General features: G+C 32.0%; 1 protein-coding gene across 1 annotated transcript; it reads left to right on the forward strand.

Moving 5' to 3' along the window:
* Window positions 1–1,989: 1,989 nt before the first annotated feature.
* Window positions 1,990–9,686, forward strand: LOC137823171 (RING/FYVE/PHD zinc finger superfamily protein). Its single transcript, XM_068628322.2, has 10 exons — window positions 1,990–3,156; window positions 4,347–4,433; window positions 4,531–4,662; window positions 5,198–5,329; window positions 5,693–5,758; window positions 5,844–5,954; window positions 6,495–6,584; window positions 6,689–6,719; window positions 9,125–9,195; window positions 9,287–9,686. Exons 1-10 carry the CDS (start codon window positions 2,254–2,256, stop codon window positions 9,362–9,364), a joined length of 1,701 nt encoding a protein of 566 aa, XP_068484423.1. The 5' UTR covers window positions 1,990–2,253; the 3' UTR covers window positions 9,365–9,686.
* The last annotated feature ends 8,063 nt before the right edge of the window (window positions 9,687–17,749 follow it).

The raw sequence follows: 17,749 nt of genomic DNA on the forward strand, positions 1-17,749 counted from the left end.
TTTGTAGCAGTTGAGAAGGAAATAAAATTGATGTTAATTTAAATATTAAAAAATTAATTATATAATTTACTAATATAGAGTCAAAATCAAATGAATTATATAAATGTAGAACCAAAACCATTTTTTAAAGTAAATATTAAGTATCAGTTATAAACCGTTATATCATGCTACTACTGTGTGATTACAAAATCTTTTCTAAATAAAAAAAATTAATCCAACTGAATTTTCACTTTTTGAAAAGATTGATTTAGATATGATAAAGGGGCAATGATATATGGACAACTTGCTTCACTATATAACTCTTCATTTATGATATAAATACAGGATATTTTTATCATTTCATAAAAAATTGAAATTATATAACTCTTCATTTATGATATAAATACAGGATATTTTTATCATTTCATAAAAAATTGAAATTTTAGGTAAAGAAAGAGAGTTATATACTGAAATAAGTTGTCATTGTATATTTTTCATGATAAAGATATAGAAAAGGAGAAGGTAAGAGTAGAATTTTGTAACAGCCTGTGAAACATTGTTTGTTATAATAACCTCGTAGCAGTTAATGTTCACTTGGACCAGTTCTTTTTATATGTTATCAGTCAATCTCATCACTTCACTCACGTTCATACTCTCTCTCCTCTCTTCAATTCCAATGAACCCCAAACCAGAGACCTTTGAGCTCAGCAATGGCAGCATGAAGATTTTGCATAAAAGTTCTTTACGAGGGACAATGTCATTGCCACTTTAATATGTTTTGTCAGTTTAGATTTCTACTGAATCTTTGTTATAATATATTTTAAAATATTAAATTTAATATATTTTAAAGATATATAAAAAATAAGAAAATTTAAGTTTTATTTTGTCTTCTTTTTAGGAGAGTAGATAGTGTTTTATTAGTGAGACATTATTATAACCAATCTATTGTATATTTTTGTTAGTTGACTGAGCAACTTCTCCTTCTTTCAAACTTTGTTTTAATAAAATAAATTTATATAAAATAAAAATCATGATTCAATAAAATTTACAGGTTATAAAATTTAATGGAGAATAGTAGTATTTTCTACACCAATACTTACAAAATTAAATTTTCTATAATAATTATGCAGAATAAATTATTTTGAGTGAATTTTCTTAAATAAAAAAGTTACACATTATTTATTAAATAAAAGAAAAAAACATTATTATTTTTTCTAATTAAAATTAAAAATATATTTTGTTACCTTTTATTTTAAATTTTACTTCCAAATAATCCTCAAAAAAATGATCTTTAATACCAATAATTTTTTTTTCTATAACATCAAAATATATTAAATTTTCAAAATAATATTAATTATTTATTTTAACACATTAAATGTATTACATTAAAATATTATTCTTATCCATGACGAAAAATAAATGTTTCAAAAACTCATATTTTAAATTAATATTAAATATTTATTTGAACGTAATAAAAATACTACCTTAATAATCAGGATCCTTTTTCTACAAAATCGCAAATAAAAGAACAAATTAAAAAAAACAATAAATAATAAACTTGTATCTATTATTTTTTTTATCAAATTCTTTTTGTTTTAAAAAAAATAAAATCTACTAACCGTTTCTTTCTGGTATTATACAAATATTAAATATACACATTTACATATTATAGAAATATTAAAGCTATAATCTTAACAAAGACTTAACTGATCGAGGAGTACTCAAACCAATTTTCGAATCATTCTCTTGATCGTTGGAGAATAATTAATATTTAAATAATAAAAAAACAGATATAAAAATATACCTTTTTTAATAAAGATAAAAATAAAACAAATTTTTTATATCCGTTAAATCTGAAAATAATATTTTTAATGAATGGAATAACAAACCGTTACTCCCTAGTAATGATAGGAACGAAACGATAGATAAAGATATAGTATAATTTTAAAAAAGATAATTTTTTAAAATAGCAAAATGAATTAATAAAAATAATTTTGAAGTGAGCAGCATGGAAGGCACCGGGTTTGGGGTCGGCCCAATAATTAGTTCAGAGTATTTATTTAGTGTATTCCTCTTTTTGTGTTTCCGTGTAGATTCCATCAGCCCCAGTGAAGGAGATTGCGCAGCACCCAAGTTACTTCAAATCACTTTCACATATTCTCCTCTTCACAAACCCTTCTCACAGACTCTTCATCGTCATCAATCATTCATCGCCCTCTTCCACGACACACTTCTCAAGAACCCTAATCCCAATTCAACCAGCTGCAGTCAGCGATGCAGCAAGGAGATTACACCTCCGCTCCCTATTATCAATTTTCTCATCACCAAAACCCCAACCCCAACCCCAACCCTTCCGATCCCCACCCCAACAACCTCTACGCCTCTGCTCCTCCCTTCACCCCCAATTACGCTCCTTCCGATTACACTAACTATCATCCTTCCTACCCTCAAAATCCCGATCCTATTCCACCCACTGCTCCTCCTTCCTTCGCTCCCTCTTCCTCCACCCCTAATTTCAATTCGCCCTTCGAATCAAACCCTTCCTACCAACAACCACAACAACAACCCTATTTCCCACCCTATGATCACCATCAAACGCCTTCCAATTACGCCCCTCCCAACCCCAATTCCGCTCCCTCCCTATACAATTCTGCTTCCTTCAGCTACACCGGAGGCTCCTCCGTTCCGCCAATTCCGACCTACGAACCACCCGCCTACGAGCCTCCCGTCAGGCCCGATCAGGGCGGCGGCTATTTAGACGACAGGTACGGAGGAAGCTTCAATAGGAGTCGTTCTTCTGATTTGGGATCCGATTATTATGGAAAGAGCGGTGGTAATTCGAGGTACGAAGCTAGTGGCGGTAATTTGAGGTACGAAGGTAGCGGCGGCAGTGATGATGGTTACGGAGATGGGGTGTATGCTTATCAGGGAGGCAAAGTGGAACCCTATGGGGCGCGTGGCACGGCGCCGAAGTCATCGAATTGGGCGGCATTTGATGATTATGGGAGGTCCATCAGTTTCCCCTCGCAGAAGGAATCTTCTGCTGGGGTTAAGATTGTGAAAGCGGTGCCCAAGGTTGACACCCATGAAGACGTGAAAGGTGGTGGCGTGCAAAAGTTTCGGGTCAAGCTGTTGGCAGAAAGTGGGGGTCAGAGCACCATGGATGTTCTCTGTCAGGTATGAGGAGAATTGCAGCTCGAGCTATATGTTATGGTTGTGTCTTATTCTGCTGGTTTTTGCTTCAATATCACATGTTCGTTGGATTAAATCCAACGTGTTCATGTTTAATGTGCATTGAAAAAGTGTAATTGGCTTAAGTCAAACAAGCTAACTAAATTGTTTCCTTTAGTCTGTTATTGTAAAAATTAGTCAGGCTTGGGAGTTGGGGCACAGGACATGGGTTTTGAGTTAGCATTTTTTGCATTTTTTTTTAAAGATAGCTTCATTATTTGAAAGTTACCTTAAGCTATCAAAAGAAACAGCCACGCTTAAAAAAAAAAATTATTCTTCGTTACCTATTATATTTTTTCTCGTTAATAAAGTGGTATCATTTATCTAATTGTTATAGAGTTTTTTCTTTTCTTGTATGGGATTTGAAATAATAATTGCAAAGTCTTGTAATGACATTTATTTTGACGTGTCCACGGTTCTTAGCTGTGGGGATACGGTTTATTGGTGGAATCTTTCCTAAACTCAACTCGCATTAATGCTAAATAAAATTAAACTTTACATAAATGATCAGATTATATATAAATTCATAAAAACTTAAGTTCTTAAAGTGAAAACATTTCAAAAAGGAGCTAAATTCTTCAAATAGTTTGTGTGATAATAAAATACTATCACTTCAGGGTCAATGCAGAGCCCAAAATTACATTAATTTCAAATTCGTTGACCTGTTTTTGTGACTCAAGAGTTTAAAGACATCTGAATTTATTCAAAACAGGTTTTATGACCTAAAAATCATACATTCGTAAGAGTTTAAGAGGTAACTTGGGGGTTTGATAACTTTGACTAGGGGTGCTTCATCTAGTTTATGACCTTGACCCAATATAGTAGTAATTTCTGTCGAAATGGGTTTGCTGATATATACTCTGACTAAAGGATTACTTCCTTTTCATTTTAATGTGATACCCTCTCTCTTTCTCTCAGTTTAGATTCTCTGTTCGTTTTTTGCACTGTTGAACTAACCAACAAATCTTTGGGTTGCCTATATGTCTGTACTACTGCTCAGTTTTTACTAACTATAACTGCAAATTTATTAGAAGACTTTAACTTAGAAAATTCCTGATTTTATGCTTTCCTAAAAAACTGTTAGTCACATTAGTTTATTGATGCGACCTGAACTGTATCAACCTTTGTCTGCTCAGATTGGCTTGGATGGAATTCGTATGCTGGATCCAAATACCAGCCGGACATTGAGGATTTATCCTCTAGAGAACATAACAAGATGTGATGTGAGTTTCTTTATTTCTTAAGAAAACTTCAATACATCCATGAAATTAGTTATGCTAGTCAATTTCAATATAATATTTTGATGATTGCATCATGCAGAGAGTCGATTCATCCACCTTTGCATTTTGGTCGAAGAGCCCTGTGGATATTGAGCCAATAAGAATCAGATTGCAATCTAATAGTTACACCACTAACACACTCCTGGATACAGTGACTGCTGCAACAATACAGGTATTCAAAATTTTCAACTTTCTCTTATGACAGTTATTCATGTTTTTTATGATAAATTAGGCTAGATCATGTTTTCTTTTGAAAAATTGTGGAAAGACTCTGACTCTTTTTTTTTAAAAGGTTACCTGGAGATAGAATTTTGTTTTAATATAAAGTTGCTTTCCCAGTTTGAGTTACCATGTGATATGTCCAGAAATAAATGAACTCAGAGAACAAGCTGAGTTATGTCTGCTCTACTGTAGTAATGTCTGAAAAAATGACGGTAAAAGTAGGTTTTATATGTGAAAGGATAGAGGGACAGGAATAGAAAGATATAGATGGCTCAAGCCGTTTCAAAAGTGCCTGATTCTCTCCCTAAACCTTGTGTAGTTTTCATCCTTCAGTTAGTACCTGATAGTGCTAATAACGTAGCAGTGAGAACAAACTGATTTCTATTGAATGGAACTAGGAAGAAGCCTCCTTATTGAACCCATTTTAGCAATTATTTATTTACTATAAATAGTTTAATTTGCTTATTTTCTTTATCAAAATGCAGTTCAAGGAAATGGGTGGAAGCAGGAGGCCTGCTGAACCATTGAAAACAAATGAACAGACTCAAGACAGAAAGAAAGTTTTTGGTGATTGGATGAATCTGATTAAACCTGCCAATGAAGAGAAGGATCATTGGGTAAAGATTAGATGCAATCTTTTTGGTTTCTGTGTCATTGCATTCCTTCCTGACTTGAAAATAGGATTTTAAGGTTTTAGAAGACATGTTCTCTTTCAAACCGTTTTCATTTTTCCAAGGAGGCAGTGTTCTGCTGGTAGAGGATTTTGATTGGTTGAACATGTTTTGTTGCTTCAATTGGTATTTTAGTGGGCTTTATTTTCAAATGTTAATTTTTTTCACTGCTTCAAAGTTTTGAGCAGTTTACTTTATTTTAATGAAAATTAATTGACAAAACATGTTAACCCGCTTTTGTTGGATTGTGATCTTTGTTAATTCTTGTTCAAAACTTGAGCTGCTTACCAGGTTTTATTTTTTGTGTAGGTACCAGATGAAGCTGTGACAAAATGTACAGCATGTGGCACTGATTTTGGGGCTTTTATTCGCAAGGTTGATTTTTCTGTTTTGTTTCTCAACCAATGTTTTCTGTTTTGTTTGCTCTGTTGCTAATGCCATGATTCTGTGCTTCTAACAGCACCACTGTAGGAACTGTGGTGATATTTTCTGTGACAAATGTACACATGGTAGAATTGCTCTAACTGCCGATGAGAATGCACAGCCTGTGCGAGTTTGTGACCGGTGCATGGTATGTCTAATATTTGTTTTCTTGTTAGGGACAATGAACATAGGGATACTATCTATGAGGCTCAGACACTCCTCTTAAATGGTGTATCCGTATCATATCGGACACCGACACTCGTACGACACTTATAGGACACGTATCGGTGAAATGTTCGATTCAAAAAATATTTATTGGATTTTTAACAATTATAGCACGATTCTAACACAATTTTAAAAAAGGAGACATACTTTTGCACATGAAAACATCTTTCTTCTAAAAGAAAAAACTGAGACATACTTGTGCACATAAATTTTTATTGTCAATTTATATAATTCATAATTATATAATATATAGATCCGTGTCCTACATTTTAGAGATTATACGTGTCGTATAAGTGTCTATGTGATATCCAAGTAGCAACTTCAACCCTACCTCGCTTCTGTCAGTGGGCCTACCCCATACCTCTTTTTTGTTACTCTTCTTTGTCCATTAAGTTAGTGTCTGAAACAGTTAAAACTGAAGAAGTGATGTTGTTGAGTTAAATATAGTTCCATTCCTGTCTAGGCAGAAGTGTCTCAGCGGCTGACTAGTGCCAAGGAGTCATTGAGTAAACCTGCGGTGCAGAGTCATGAGGATCTTGCCAGGAAACTTCAGGTAAAAATGATTGGGACAATAAGACATTTGTGTTGTTTTTATTGCCAGTGCAAGGCTATAATTCTGTGAATTACTAGAGTAATACTTTTGGTTTGTCTTGGCAGGAGGAGCTGGAGAGAAATCGAAAGACTTCAGGTAGTAATGAGTTCAATTTTGGTAGTTTGAGTTAGTGAATTGTGAAATTAAACTTGAAAGGTAATATTTTGCACTTAATTGAAAAAAGATACAAAGCAGCTCCTAGAAAAAAAGGGAGCTAAAAAGTAGGGTGTCGTCATAGCAAATCCCTATGAAAAAAGAAATAACGAATTTGCAAATCCCATATTTATGGAAGAGTTTATTATAGAATTGATTTTAGATACTGGAGCAAAAGTTTTCCCATAGTCAATTCTGCTTCAGGCAGACCCCTTTTACATTTTGTGGTGAATACCCACTTTCAACCTTTTGGTAACTCAACAATTTCCCAAGTAACGCCTTTATAAAATACGTTCATTTCTTCCATAACAGCATCCTTCCAGGTGGGATCATCTACAGCTTCCTGAATGTTTCTAGTGACAAACAAGTTTATAATTCTAGAGTCGAAAGCTATATGCTTTAGGGTTTGGTTCTTTATGTGATTATTTTATTGCATTTCTCCCGACTTAGAAACATCCAATGTTGTCATTTCTTTACCAAGCTCTGAAAGATCTAATGTTGTCATCTTTTTTTTCATCATTTGAACATCATTTCAGGTATGGATATAGTTTCACTAATTGTCTGAGGCATGAACTGGTGAATGAGATCATTTTTGTCAGCCCTTGTTTTTCCCTGAAAATAATCTTTATAAAAAAATGGTTGTTCTTCCAAAAAGGCCATGCCATAGTTTTTTGTTTGTAGGATCAAAACATTTGTACCACCTATGATTGGGAGCATAACCACAAAACACTTTTCAGCCCTGGGATCAAGTTTAGATTATGATGTATGGTCAACATGTGCCCGTAATATAGTTCTAATAGCTTTTCCTGCAATAGGGGAGACACTACCATCTGCAATTCTAACCTTTTCATGTCCAGGACAAGGAAAATGTTTTGAATGAAGATGTAGTACTAGTCATATGGTCAGATTACCCTGAATCAATGATCCATGGGACTGACTCTATAGCACATGATAAACCTTTTACAAGATGTACTGGACTGCAAAATCTTAATTGTTCAGCTAGCTGTTTACTGAGAAGGGTTTTATCAGCTTCACGTGGCATTGCCCTTAAAATGAGCTCGTTTTCCATTTAGTTTCCAGCAATTCAAGCAAGTCTCTTGTGTGTGGTGGGGCTTCTTGTATTAATCACAACATACTCGAATTGATTCATCACCTTTTTCTGGTGATGACTAATAATTTTATTTTCCATAGAATAATCAGCAGCAACAGGAGCGGTGCTATCTGCAGTTATAGGTTCTATTTTTTTGTTCTTTCCTAGTAAATGCCTTGTTTTCTCTCTTCTTGCTTTAGATAAAAACTCTCAAATCGATGGTAGGGTTTCTATACCCATGATCCATGCTTGAACATCATCAGCTTCATTATCTTGTTCATCCAAAAGTTTGAAAATCCTCCCTTCAGTCACTTGATTGTGATATTGAGTCTTCAGCTGTTCTCCATTCATGAGTGTAATAAACGTCCAAATCCTGCCAAATCCTCTTTAGATTATTGAAGTATTTGGTCATGCTATCTCCCCCTTGTTTGATCTCCCCAATTCTCAAGTTTAGTTTATACGCTTGAGATTTGTTTCCCATAACAGAGTACATTTTATTTACACTATCCCAGAATTCCTTGGCTGTTGTGTAGCAACTGTAATTTTGCACCAATCTCTTCTTGACCAACCAGGTCATGATCATTGAATTTTCTGCATCCCAAACTGCATATTGAGAAGCTCATTGAGACCAACAGAAGAAATTTGATCCATTGAGACAAAATCTTGTGATTTGGATAGAAGAGGATTCACCCAAAGTCATTTTGGGTTCAACCCCTTGGTTCTGCAATGCCACTAACCACCCACTATGGGGAATGACTGTTTTAGCTGAGGCATCACTGTGTAACTAGGAAGCCATTTCTTGATAAAATATAGGGGAGCAAAGCAGATAGTACCCTGCTTTGGTGCCAACTTGGAAAGTAGAAATTTGCATAATTGGAAAACGATACAAAACAGCTCCTCTTATGGAGTAAAAGGGAGCAAAAAATAGGGGCGTCATGATAACAAATCCCTGTGAAAAGGAAATAACGTATTTGCAAATCCTATATTGGAAAGAGATAAAACAGTTTCCTAATTACAAAATAATCTATTGCTACCTCTGATTACTTGTAAATACAGAATATTTACAATGAATGAGAGATAAAAGATAATAATGTAGACATTCAACAATTACTGTATAGACTTTGAATTTTTTTCATAACTTAAAAAAGGCAGGTTTGAGTCAATATGTTGTGTGGACAATGTAGTTGAGATGACTAATTTTTGTTGTTGTGATTCTTAAATTTATTTCTTGGTCTCAGTTAAGTGGTCTGGTTTGTAGGTTCCAAGTCTGATGGATCTGCAAGGCGGATGAAGGAAGTTGCATGTCCTATTTGCACTGTCCATCTGCAGGTTTGAATCTAGTGACCATTGCCCCGTCTTTTCTCATATACGCACATCATTTCATCATCATTATGTGGAGCTATTTTGGGTGTTATTGCAGGTTCAGGTGCCTAGCTCGGGTTCAGAGACCATTGAGTGTGGAGTGTGCCAGCACCCATTTCTTGTGAGTGCTCATTGAGTTCAGATAAACATTATTGCGGATGGAGGGTGTCTATATGCTTGTCAAGTTTTAAACTCAATTGTTTTACGGATCTATCTATTTCACATTAATAATGACTGTGGTTGCCTTTTTACTATTATCTTTGGGTTTGTTGCATGACCTAATTTTACCTGCATCCTTTTATTTTTCTTCTTTTCGTGCTTCAACTTGGTGTGCTTTTTTAGATTACTTCTCCCTTCAATTTATTTGCCCCCTTGTATAAAGTAGATGCTAAACATATATATACATGTATAGGAATGGTGAATTCATTCTGGTTTATTCATTGGTTCAGCTCTGAGTATATTGTTTGGCTCGAGATTATAAACAACTAAAGATCGGAAGGTTAACATTGTCTAGAATGTTAAGATCAGATCACCCGATATTTTATAATTGTTTTTTCATCTCAATCTTTTATATCTCTGATTAAGTGGAATCACAAAACTTTAATAGAAATAACAAGGGGGTGATATCCTTGTTTTTTCTCGTATTAACAACTCCATGCACAACATGTGAACGTTTTAATGGTTTTGATGTGCGCAAAATAAATGCAGGATTTATATAAAAGCAACCGTTATATTTCAACATACTAAAGTAAATTAAATTAGACTTTATATTATTGATCATGTGATGAAAATGTTATTTTACACAGTTACTGATTATAAAAATATTCTCCTATGGCCGTAAATCTGAATATTCAGTTCAATAGACTATCGTACCATCCAATCTGAATATTTACTTAGTTGACTAAACCTTAAACTAATGGTCACTGCACCCTATTCTTCTTGTCACTCCTTGTTGCTGCAAAATCATCTTCTGCTTGCAGTTGTTATATTTATCCATATGAATATCATAGATGAACTTAAGAAAGGAATTGTTATTGTATAATTTAAGTAATTTTTTTATATAAAAAAACTTTTAAATTGTACAATGAAAGAAATCTGAAAATAATAGTTTTAGATTATATAGTCCATAAACAATAATAACTTTAAAGGTAAATTGTACAATCTAAAAACCTTTTTATACTTAAAACTAGTTTTTAAATTGTACAGAAGCTACTTTTAATGATAAAATTATAATTTTTATATTTATAGAGCTACACAACGAAAATGAGGTGAAATAATAAATCTACTATTGCTATAAAGACCTTCCACTATTTTGAGAAACATGTTTCTTAAAAAAAAAAAGATTATGTTATTTTCCACTTTCTTAACTCAGTGTGTATACTCAAATATATTTTCTATGCTATCGGTAAGTTAGTACGTATTTAAGGTGAATGCATTTTTTTTTTTCATTTTCAAATGAATTTTTTAAAAGGGAACCAAAAATTATTTTAAAATCAAATTTAAAAAAAAAATTTGTATTCACTTTCAAAATCAATACAAAATTGTGAATTTTATTTTAGGTTTTAAACAACAGTCATGCTATTTTATATAATTGCATAACCGCGGTGTTAATTTTAAGAAGATTTTTGCTTCTTTTTTGTCACAACTACATATATTTTAAAAATTGGTTTAACGATTCAATCTGAGTTAAAATGGAACAGAATTGGTATTATAATATTTTTAATAAAAAATTAAATATGTTATTTATAATATATATAATATTACAATTTTTATATTAAAAATAAATAAAATATAAACTTACATGTTCTTTAACATTTAAAAATATACAGTACATAACAATTTAAATAAAACATATACATCATAATTTAAATTTTTGATAATATACATCAATTTATAATAATAACATCACTTATAATAATTTATAAGTATAATAAAATGTTATTAATCTTTTATTGAATTTTTTTTAGAAAAAATGTTTAAATTATTATTTTTATATTTATTCTAGTTGAATCTATTTTTTTACCGTTTTACACAAATTTCGTTTATTACTAATTTTATATAAACCCAATTCTAAATTTTGGTTGTCATTAGAATTTTTATTGATCCAAAATCTTATTGGTCCATCAAATTATTGTTTCTAATATCATTCTTGTCATTCTTCTTCTCACTATACTAACATATTTTAAACTAAATTATCAAGATAATAACTTTTTAAATTTTTATATCGAAACTAAAAATTAAAAAGAGAAAAGAATACTTTTTTTTATTGTTAACGCAACAACAATAATTTTTTTGCATTAAATTTTCCAAAAGCAAATAATAAAATAATACAATACAAATAGAATATTTTATGTAAAAATTAACACGCTTATATCTGCTGTGTAATGATTGTATATGCATGATATTATTTTAGTTCAAAGTCTTTAAAACGTTACAAATTATTCACTTTATCCTGATTGATTAATAGTAAGATAATTTTAAACTATCTTCATTCATTATAATATAGAAAACTTACATGAGATTGTTGACAGAAATATAAAAAAAAAATACCAAGAATGGATACTGTTATGCTATATTTAGTTTTTTTCACAAAAATTGTGTAATTTTTATTTATTTACAAAAGATATATACGTTTTCAACAATTATGTTTTTTTATCAGCTTTAACAATTATGTATATAGGTTAGTCTGTTTAAAAACATAAATCTATTATAAATAAATTGAGTTTTTAATCATGATTTATGTTCTTTTAACTTACAACGACTTTCAGGTTTCAAACATGAACTTTGTTTTTCTTTTAGATTCATTTCAAAGGGAATATGATTTATCAATTTTTTCTAAAAGTAAAATAAAAATATGGTTACGATCATTCTGTATTTTTTAATTGAAATTAAATTTTTAAGATTTTTAAATAAATATCAAGATAATACAATAACAATGGAGAAATGGTTATACGAGTCTTTAATATGTTAGATAAACAGACATTTAATTTGACCCGATATAATCTAAATAGATTGGATTAAATTTTTGTTGTAATTGATTTAAATTCAATCTTTTACCAAACAACATGTTTATATGTATTTGTTAATAAATATATAAGAAAGTAAGTGTGTATAAAGGTTAAGAAGATATTATTTTTAAACATCACCTGTGTATAATTATTTTTCTATAATGCGCAAAGACAATATATTGATAAAGTTATGTGTATTCTAATTTATTATTTATAAACCAACATTTTTACATAACTATAAATAATTAAAAATATACTGTGTATCTTTCAATTTATTAAAGAAAATGACACGACTTTTATTTGTTTTTACCATACAATTAAAATTACAAATTTTATATTAAAAATAAATAAAACATAAACTTACATGTTCTTTAACATTTTAAAAAAACCAAATATAATAACACCTTAACGCGGGGTTAAATACAATTTGAAAGAATATTCGCAAAGAGGGCCACAAAATGCTAAAGAGCTATTTAATCTTCGACATTCATCACTTAGAAATGTAATTGAGAGAACATTTGGGTACTAAAATAAAATTTTCAATTATAGCCAGTGGGACTGAGCCACATTATGATGTCGATACTATGACAAAAATTGTTTTAGGTTGTTGTATTCTGCATAACTTTCTTCGTGGGGGGGTTGGTTGTGAATTGTTTAACACAAGATTTTTGCAAATAATAGTTAAGAATGCAGATTTATGAAGAATTACAGAAAGAGCAATCAGGGAAGCCAAAAAATCAAAGTTGTTAAAACTGTTTGCAGAAAAACAATCGGTTGAAATTTCGATTTAACCGGTTGTTTATAGCAGCAAAGACAAACACCACATCAAACAGTTTGTAATGAGTGTGAGAGAGAGAGATAAAAAATCATACAATCAATTTATACTGGTTCACTCCTTACCAGAGTTATATCCAGTCCCCAGAAAACCACTGAGTATTTCACTAAGCAATCAGCAACAAATTCCAATCACACAACACCACAAAGAGGTGATCTTGATCACACACCCTCTTTTCCTTTTCACACAAACACAGTCAGAACAACCTCTGACCTTACAAATTTACTATTTTACAAGTATATAATATGAAAAACAATTACGAGAATAGAAGGAACAGATTACACCTGGTGTACAGGAAATCATATAGCTCCTAATTCACTTCTTGAACCAATTGAACAACCTTAGGCAATCTTGCAAAGCTTGAATCAAATATCTCTCAAAATAGTTTCGTAAACTCTCTTTCTGTATTTTCAAATATGGAGGGAAACCCAGTTTTATAGCTCTTCAAACTAGCCGTTTTAGGCAGTTAAACACGGGCAAAAACAGTTTGGTTGTGAATTGTTTAACACAAGATTTTAGCAAATAATAGTTAAGAATGAAGATTTATGAAGAATTACAGAAAGAGCAATCAGGGAAGCCAAAAAATCAAAGTTGTTAAAACTGTTTGCAGAAAAACAATCAGTTGAAATTTCGATTGAACCGGTTGTTTATAGCAGCAAAGACAAACACCACATCAAACAGTTTGTAATGAGTGAGAGAGAGAGAGATAAAAAATCATACAATCAATTTATACTGGTTCACTCCTTACCAGAGTTATATCCAGTCCCCAGAAAACCACTGAGTATTTCACTAAGCAATCAACAACAAATTACAATCACACAACACCACAAAGAGGTGATCTTGATCACACACCCTCTTTGCCTTTTCACACAAACACAGTCAGAACAACCTCTGACCTTACAAATTTACTATTTTACAAGTATATAATATGAAAAACAATTACGAGAATAGAAGGAACAGATTACACCTGGTGTACAGGAAATCATATAGCTCCTAATTCACTTCTTGAACCAATTGAACAACCTTAGGCAATCTTGAAAAGCTTGAATCAAATATCTCTCAAAATAGTTTCGTAATCTCTCTTTCTGTATTTTCAAATATGGAGGGTAACCCATTTTTATAGCTCTTCAAACTAGCCGTTTTAGGCAGTTAAACACGGGCAAAAACAGTTTGGTTGTGAATTGTTTAACACAAGATTTTTGCAAATAATAGTTAAGAATGAAGATTTATGAAGAATTACAGAAAGAGCAATCAGGGAAGCCAAAAAATCAAAGTTGTTAAAACTGTTTGCAGAAAAACAATCAGTTGAAATTTCGATTTAACCGGTTGTTTATAGCAGCAAAGACAAACACCACATCAAACAGTTTGTAATGAGTGAGAGAGAGAGAGATAAAAAATCATACAATCAATTTATACTGGTTCACTCCTTACCAGAGTTATATCCAGTCCCCAGAAAACCACTGAGTATTTCACTAAGCAATCAACAACAAATTACAATCACACAACACCACAAAGAGGTGATCTTGATCACACACCCTCTTTGCCTTTTCACACAAACACAGTCAGAACAACCTCTGACCTTACAAATTTACTATTTTACAAGTATATAATATGAAAAACAATTACGAGAATAGAAGGAACAGATTACACCTGGTGTACAGGAAATCATATAGCTCCTAATTCACTTCTTGAACCAATTGAACAACCTTAGGCAATCTTGCAAAGCTTGAATCAAATATCTCTCAAAATAGTTTCGTAATCTCTCTTTCTGTATTTTCAAATATGGAGGGTAACCCAGTTTTATAGCTCTTCAAACTAGCCGTTTTAGGCAGTTAAACACGGGCAAAAACAGTTTGGTTGTGAATTGTTTAACACAAGATTTTAGGAAATAATAGTTAAGAATGAAGATTTATGAAGAATTACAGAAAGAGCAATCAGGGAAGCCAAAAAATCAAAGTTGTTAAAACTGTTTGCAGGAAAACAATCGGTTGAAATTTCGATTTAACCGGTTGTTTATAACAGCAAAGACAAACACCACATCAAACAGTTTGTAATGAGTGAAAGAGAGAGAGAGATAAAAAATCATACAATCTATTTATACTGGTTCACTCCTTACCAGAGTTATATCCAGTCCCCAGAAAACCACTGAGTATTTCACTAAGCAATCAGCAACAAATTACAATCACACAACACCATAAAGAGGTGATCTTGATCACACACCCTCTTTGCCTTTTCACACAAACACAGTCAGAACAACCTCTGACCTTACAAATTTACTATTTTACAAGTATATAATATGAAAAACAATTACGAGAATAGAAGGAACAAATTACACCTGGTGTACAGGAAATCATATAGCTCCTAATTCACTTCTTGAACCAATTGAACAACCTTAGGCAATCTTGCAAAGCTTGAATCAAATATCTCTCAAAATAGTTTCGTAATCTCTCTTTCTGTATTTTCAAATATGGAGGGTAACCCAGTTTTATAGCTCTTCAAACTAGCCGTTTTAGGCAGTTAAACACGGGCAAAAACAGTTTGGTTGTGAATTGTTTAACACAAGATTTTTGCAAATAATAGTTAAGAATGAAGATTTATGAAGAATTACAGAAAGAGCAATCAGGGAAGCCAAAAAATCAAAGTTGTTAAAACTGTTTGCAGAAAAACAATCAGTTGAAATTTCGATTTAACCGGTTGTTTATAGCAGCAAAGACAAACACCACATCAAACAGTTTGTAATGAGTGAGAGAGAGAGAGATAAAAAATCATACAATCAATTTATACTGGTTCACTCCTTACCAGAGTTATATCCAGTCCCCAGAAAACCACTGAGTATTTCACTAAGCAATCAACAACAAATTACAATCACACAACACCACAAAGAGGTGATCTTGATCACACACCCTCTTTGCCTTTTCACACAAACACAGTCAGAACAACCTCTGACCTTACAAATTTACTAGTTTACAAGTATATAATATGAAAAACAATTACGAGAATAGAAGGAACAGATTACACCTGGTGTACAGGAAATCATATAGCTCCTAATTCACTTCTTGAACCAATTGAACAACCTTAGGCAATCTTGAAAAGCTTGAATCAAATATCTCAAAATAGTTTCGTAATCTCTCTTTCTGTATTTTCAAATATGGAGGGTAACCCATTTTTATAGCTCTTCAAACTAGCCGTTTTAGGCAGTTAAACACGGGCAAAAACAGTTTGGTTGTGAATTGTTTAACACAAGATTTTTGCAAATAATAGTTAAGAATGAAGATTTATGAAGAATTACAGAAAGAGCAATCAGGGAAGCCAAAAAATCAAAGTTGTTAAAACTGTTTGCAGAAAAACAATCAGTTGAAATTTCGATTGAACCGGTTGTTTTAGCAGCAAAGATAAACACCACATCAAACAGTTTGTAATGAGTGAGAGAGAGAGAGATAAAAAATCATACAATCAATTTATACTGGTTCACTCCTTACCAGAGTTATATCCAGTCCCCAGAAAACCACTGAGTATTTCACTAAGCAATCAACAACAAATTACAATCACACAACACCACAAAGAGGTGATCTTGATCACACACCCTCTTTGCCTTTTCACACAAACACAGTCAGAACAACCTCTGACCTTATAGATTTACTATTTTACAAGTATATAATATAAAAAACAATTACGAGAATAGAAGGAACAGATTACACCTGGTGTACAGGAAATCATATAGCTCCTAATTCACTTCTTGAACCAATTGAACAACCTTAGGCAATCTTGCAAAGCTTGAATCAAATATCTCTCAAAATAGTTTCGTAATCTCTCTTTCTGTATTTTCAAATATGGAGGGTAACCCATTTTTATAGCTCTTCAAACTAGCCGTTTTAGGCAGTTAAACACGGGCAAAAACAGTTTGGTTGTGAATTGTTTAACACAAGATTTTTGCAAATAATAGTTAAGAATGAAGATTTATGAAGAATTACAGAAAGAGCAATCAGGGAAGCCAAAAAATCAAAGTTGTTAAAACTGTTTGCAGAAAAACAATCAGTTGAAATTTCGATTTAACCGGTTGTTTATAGCAGCAAAGACAAACACCACATCAAACAGTTTGTAATGAGTGAGAGAGAGAGAGATAAAAAATCATACAATCAATTTATACTGGTTCACTCCTTACCAGAGTTATATCCAGTCCCCAGAAAACCACTGAGTATTTCACTAAGCAATCAGCAACAAATTACAATCACACAACACCATAAAGAGGTGATCTTGATCACACACCCTCTTTGCCTTTTCACACAAACACAGTCAGAACAACCTCTGACCTTACAAATTTACTATTTTACAAGTATATAATATGAAAAACAATTACGAGAATAGAAGGAACAGATTACACCTGGTGTACAGGAAATCATATAGCTCCTAATTCACTTCTTGAACCAATTGAACAACCTTAGGCAATCTTGCAAAGCTTGAATCAAATATCTCTCAAAATAGTTTCGTAATCTCTCTTTCTGTATTTTCAAATATGGAGGGTAACCCAGTTTTATAGCTCTTCAAACTAGCCGTTTTAGGCAGTTAAACACGGGCAAAAACAGTTTGGTTGTGAATTGTTTAACACAAGATTTTTGCAAATAATAGTTAAGAATGAAGATTTATGAAGAATTACAGAAAGAGCAATCAGGGAAGCCAA

Source organism: Phaseolus vulgaris, chromosome 9, assembly GCF_051622355.1.
Source record: "Phaseolus vulgaris cultivar YP4 chromosome 9, ASM5162235v1, whole genome shotgun sequence".
Classification (NCBI taxonomy): Eukaryota; Viridiplantae; Streptophyta; class Magnoliopsida; order Fabales; family Fabaceae; genus Phaseolus; species Phaseolus vulgaris.

Bases quoted from the DNA above. Each gene is read 5' to 3' on its own strand.
- LOC137823171 (XM_068628322.2), top strand. From the start codon at position 2,254: ATGCAGCAAGGAGATTACACCTCCGCTCCCTATTATCAATTTTCTCAT. The intron at 4,663-5,197 runs GTATTCAAAATT...ATCAAAATGCAG, and splicing joins TGACTGCTGCAACAATACAG to TTCAAGGAAATGGGTGGAAG. The intron at 9,196-9,286 runs GTTTGAATCTAG...GTGTTATTGCAG, and splicing joins TTTGCACTGTCCATCTGCAG to GTTCAGGTGCCTAGCTCGGG.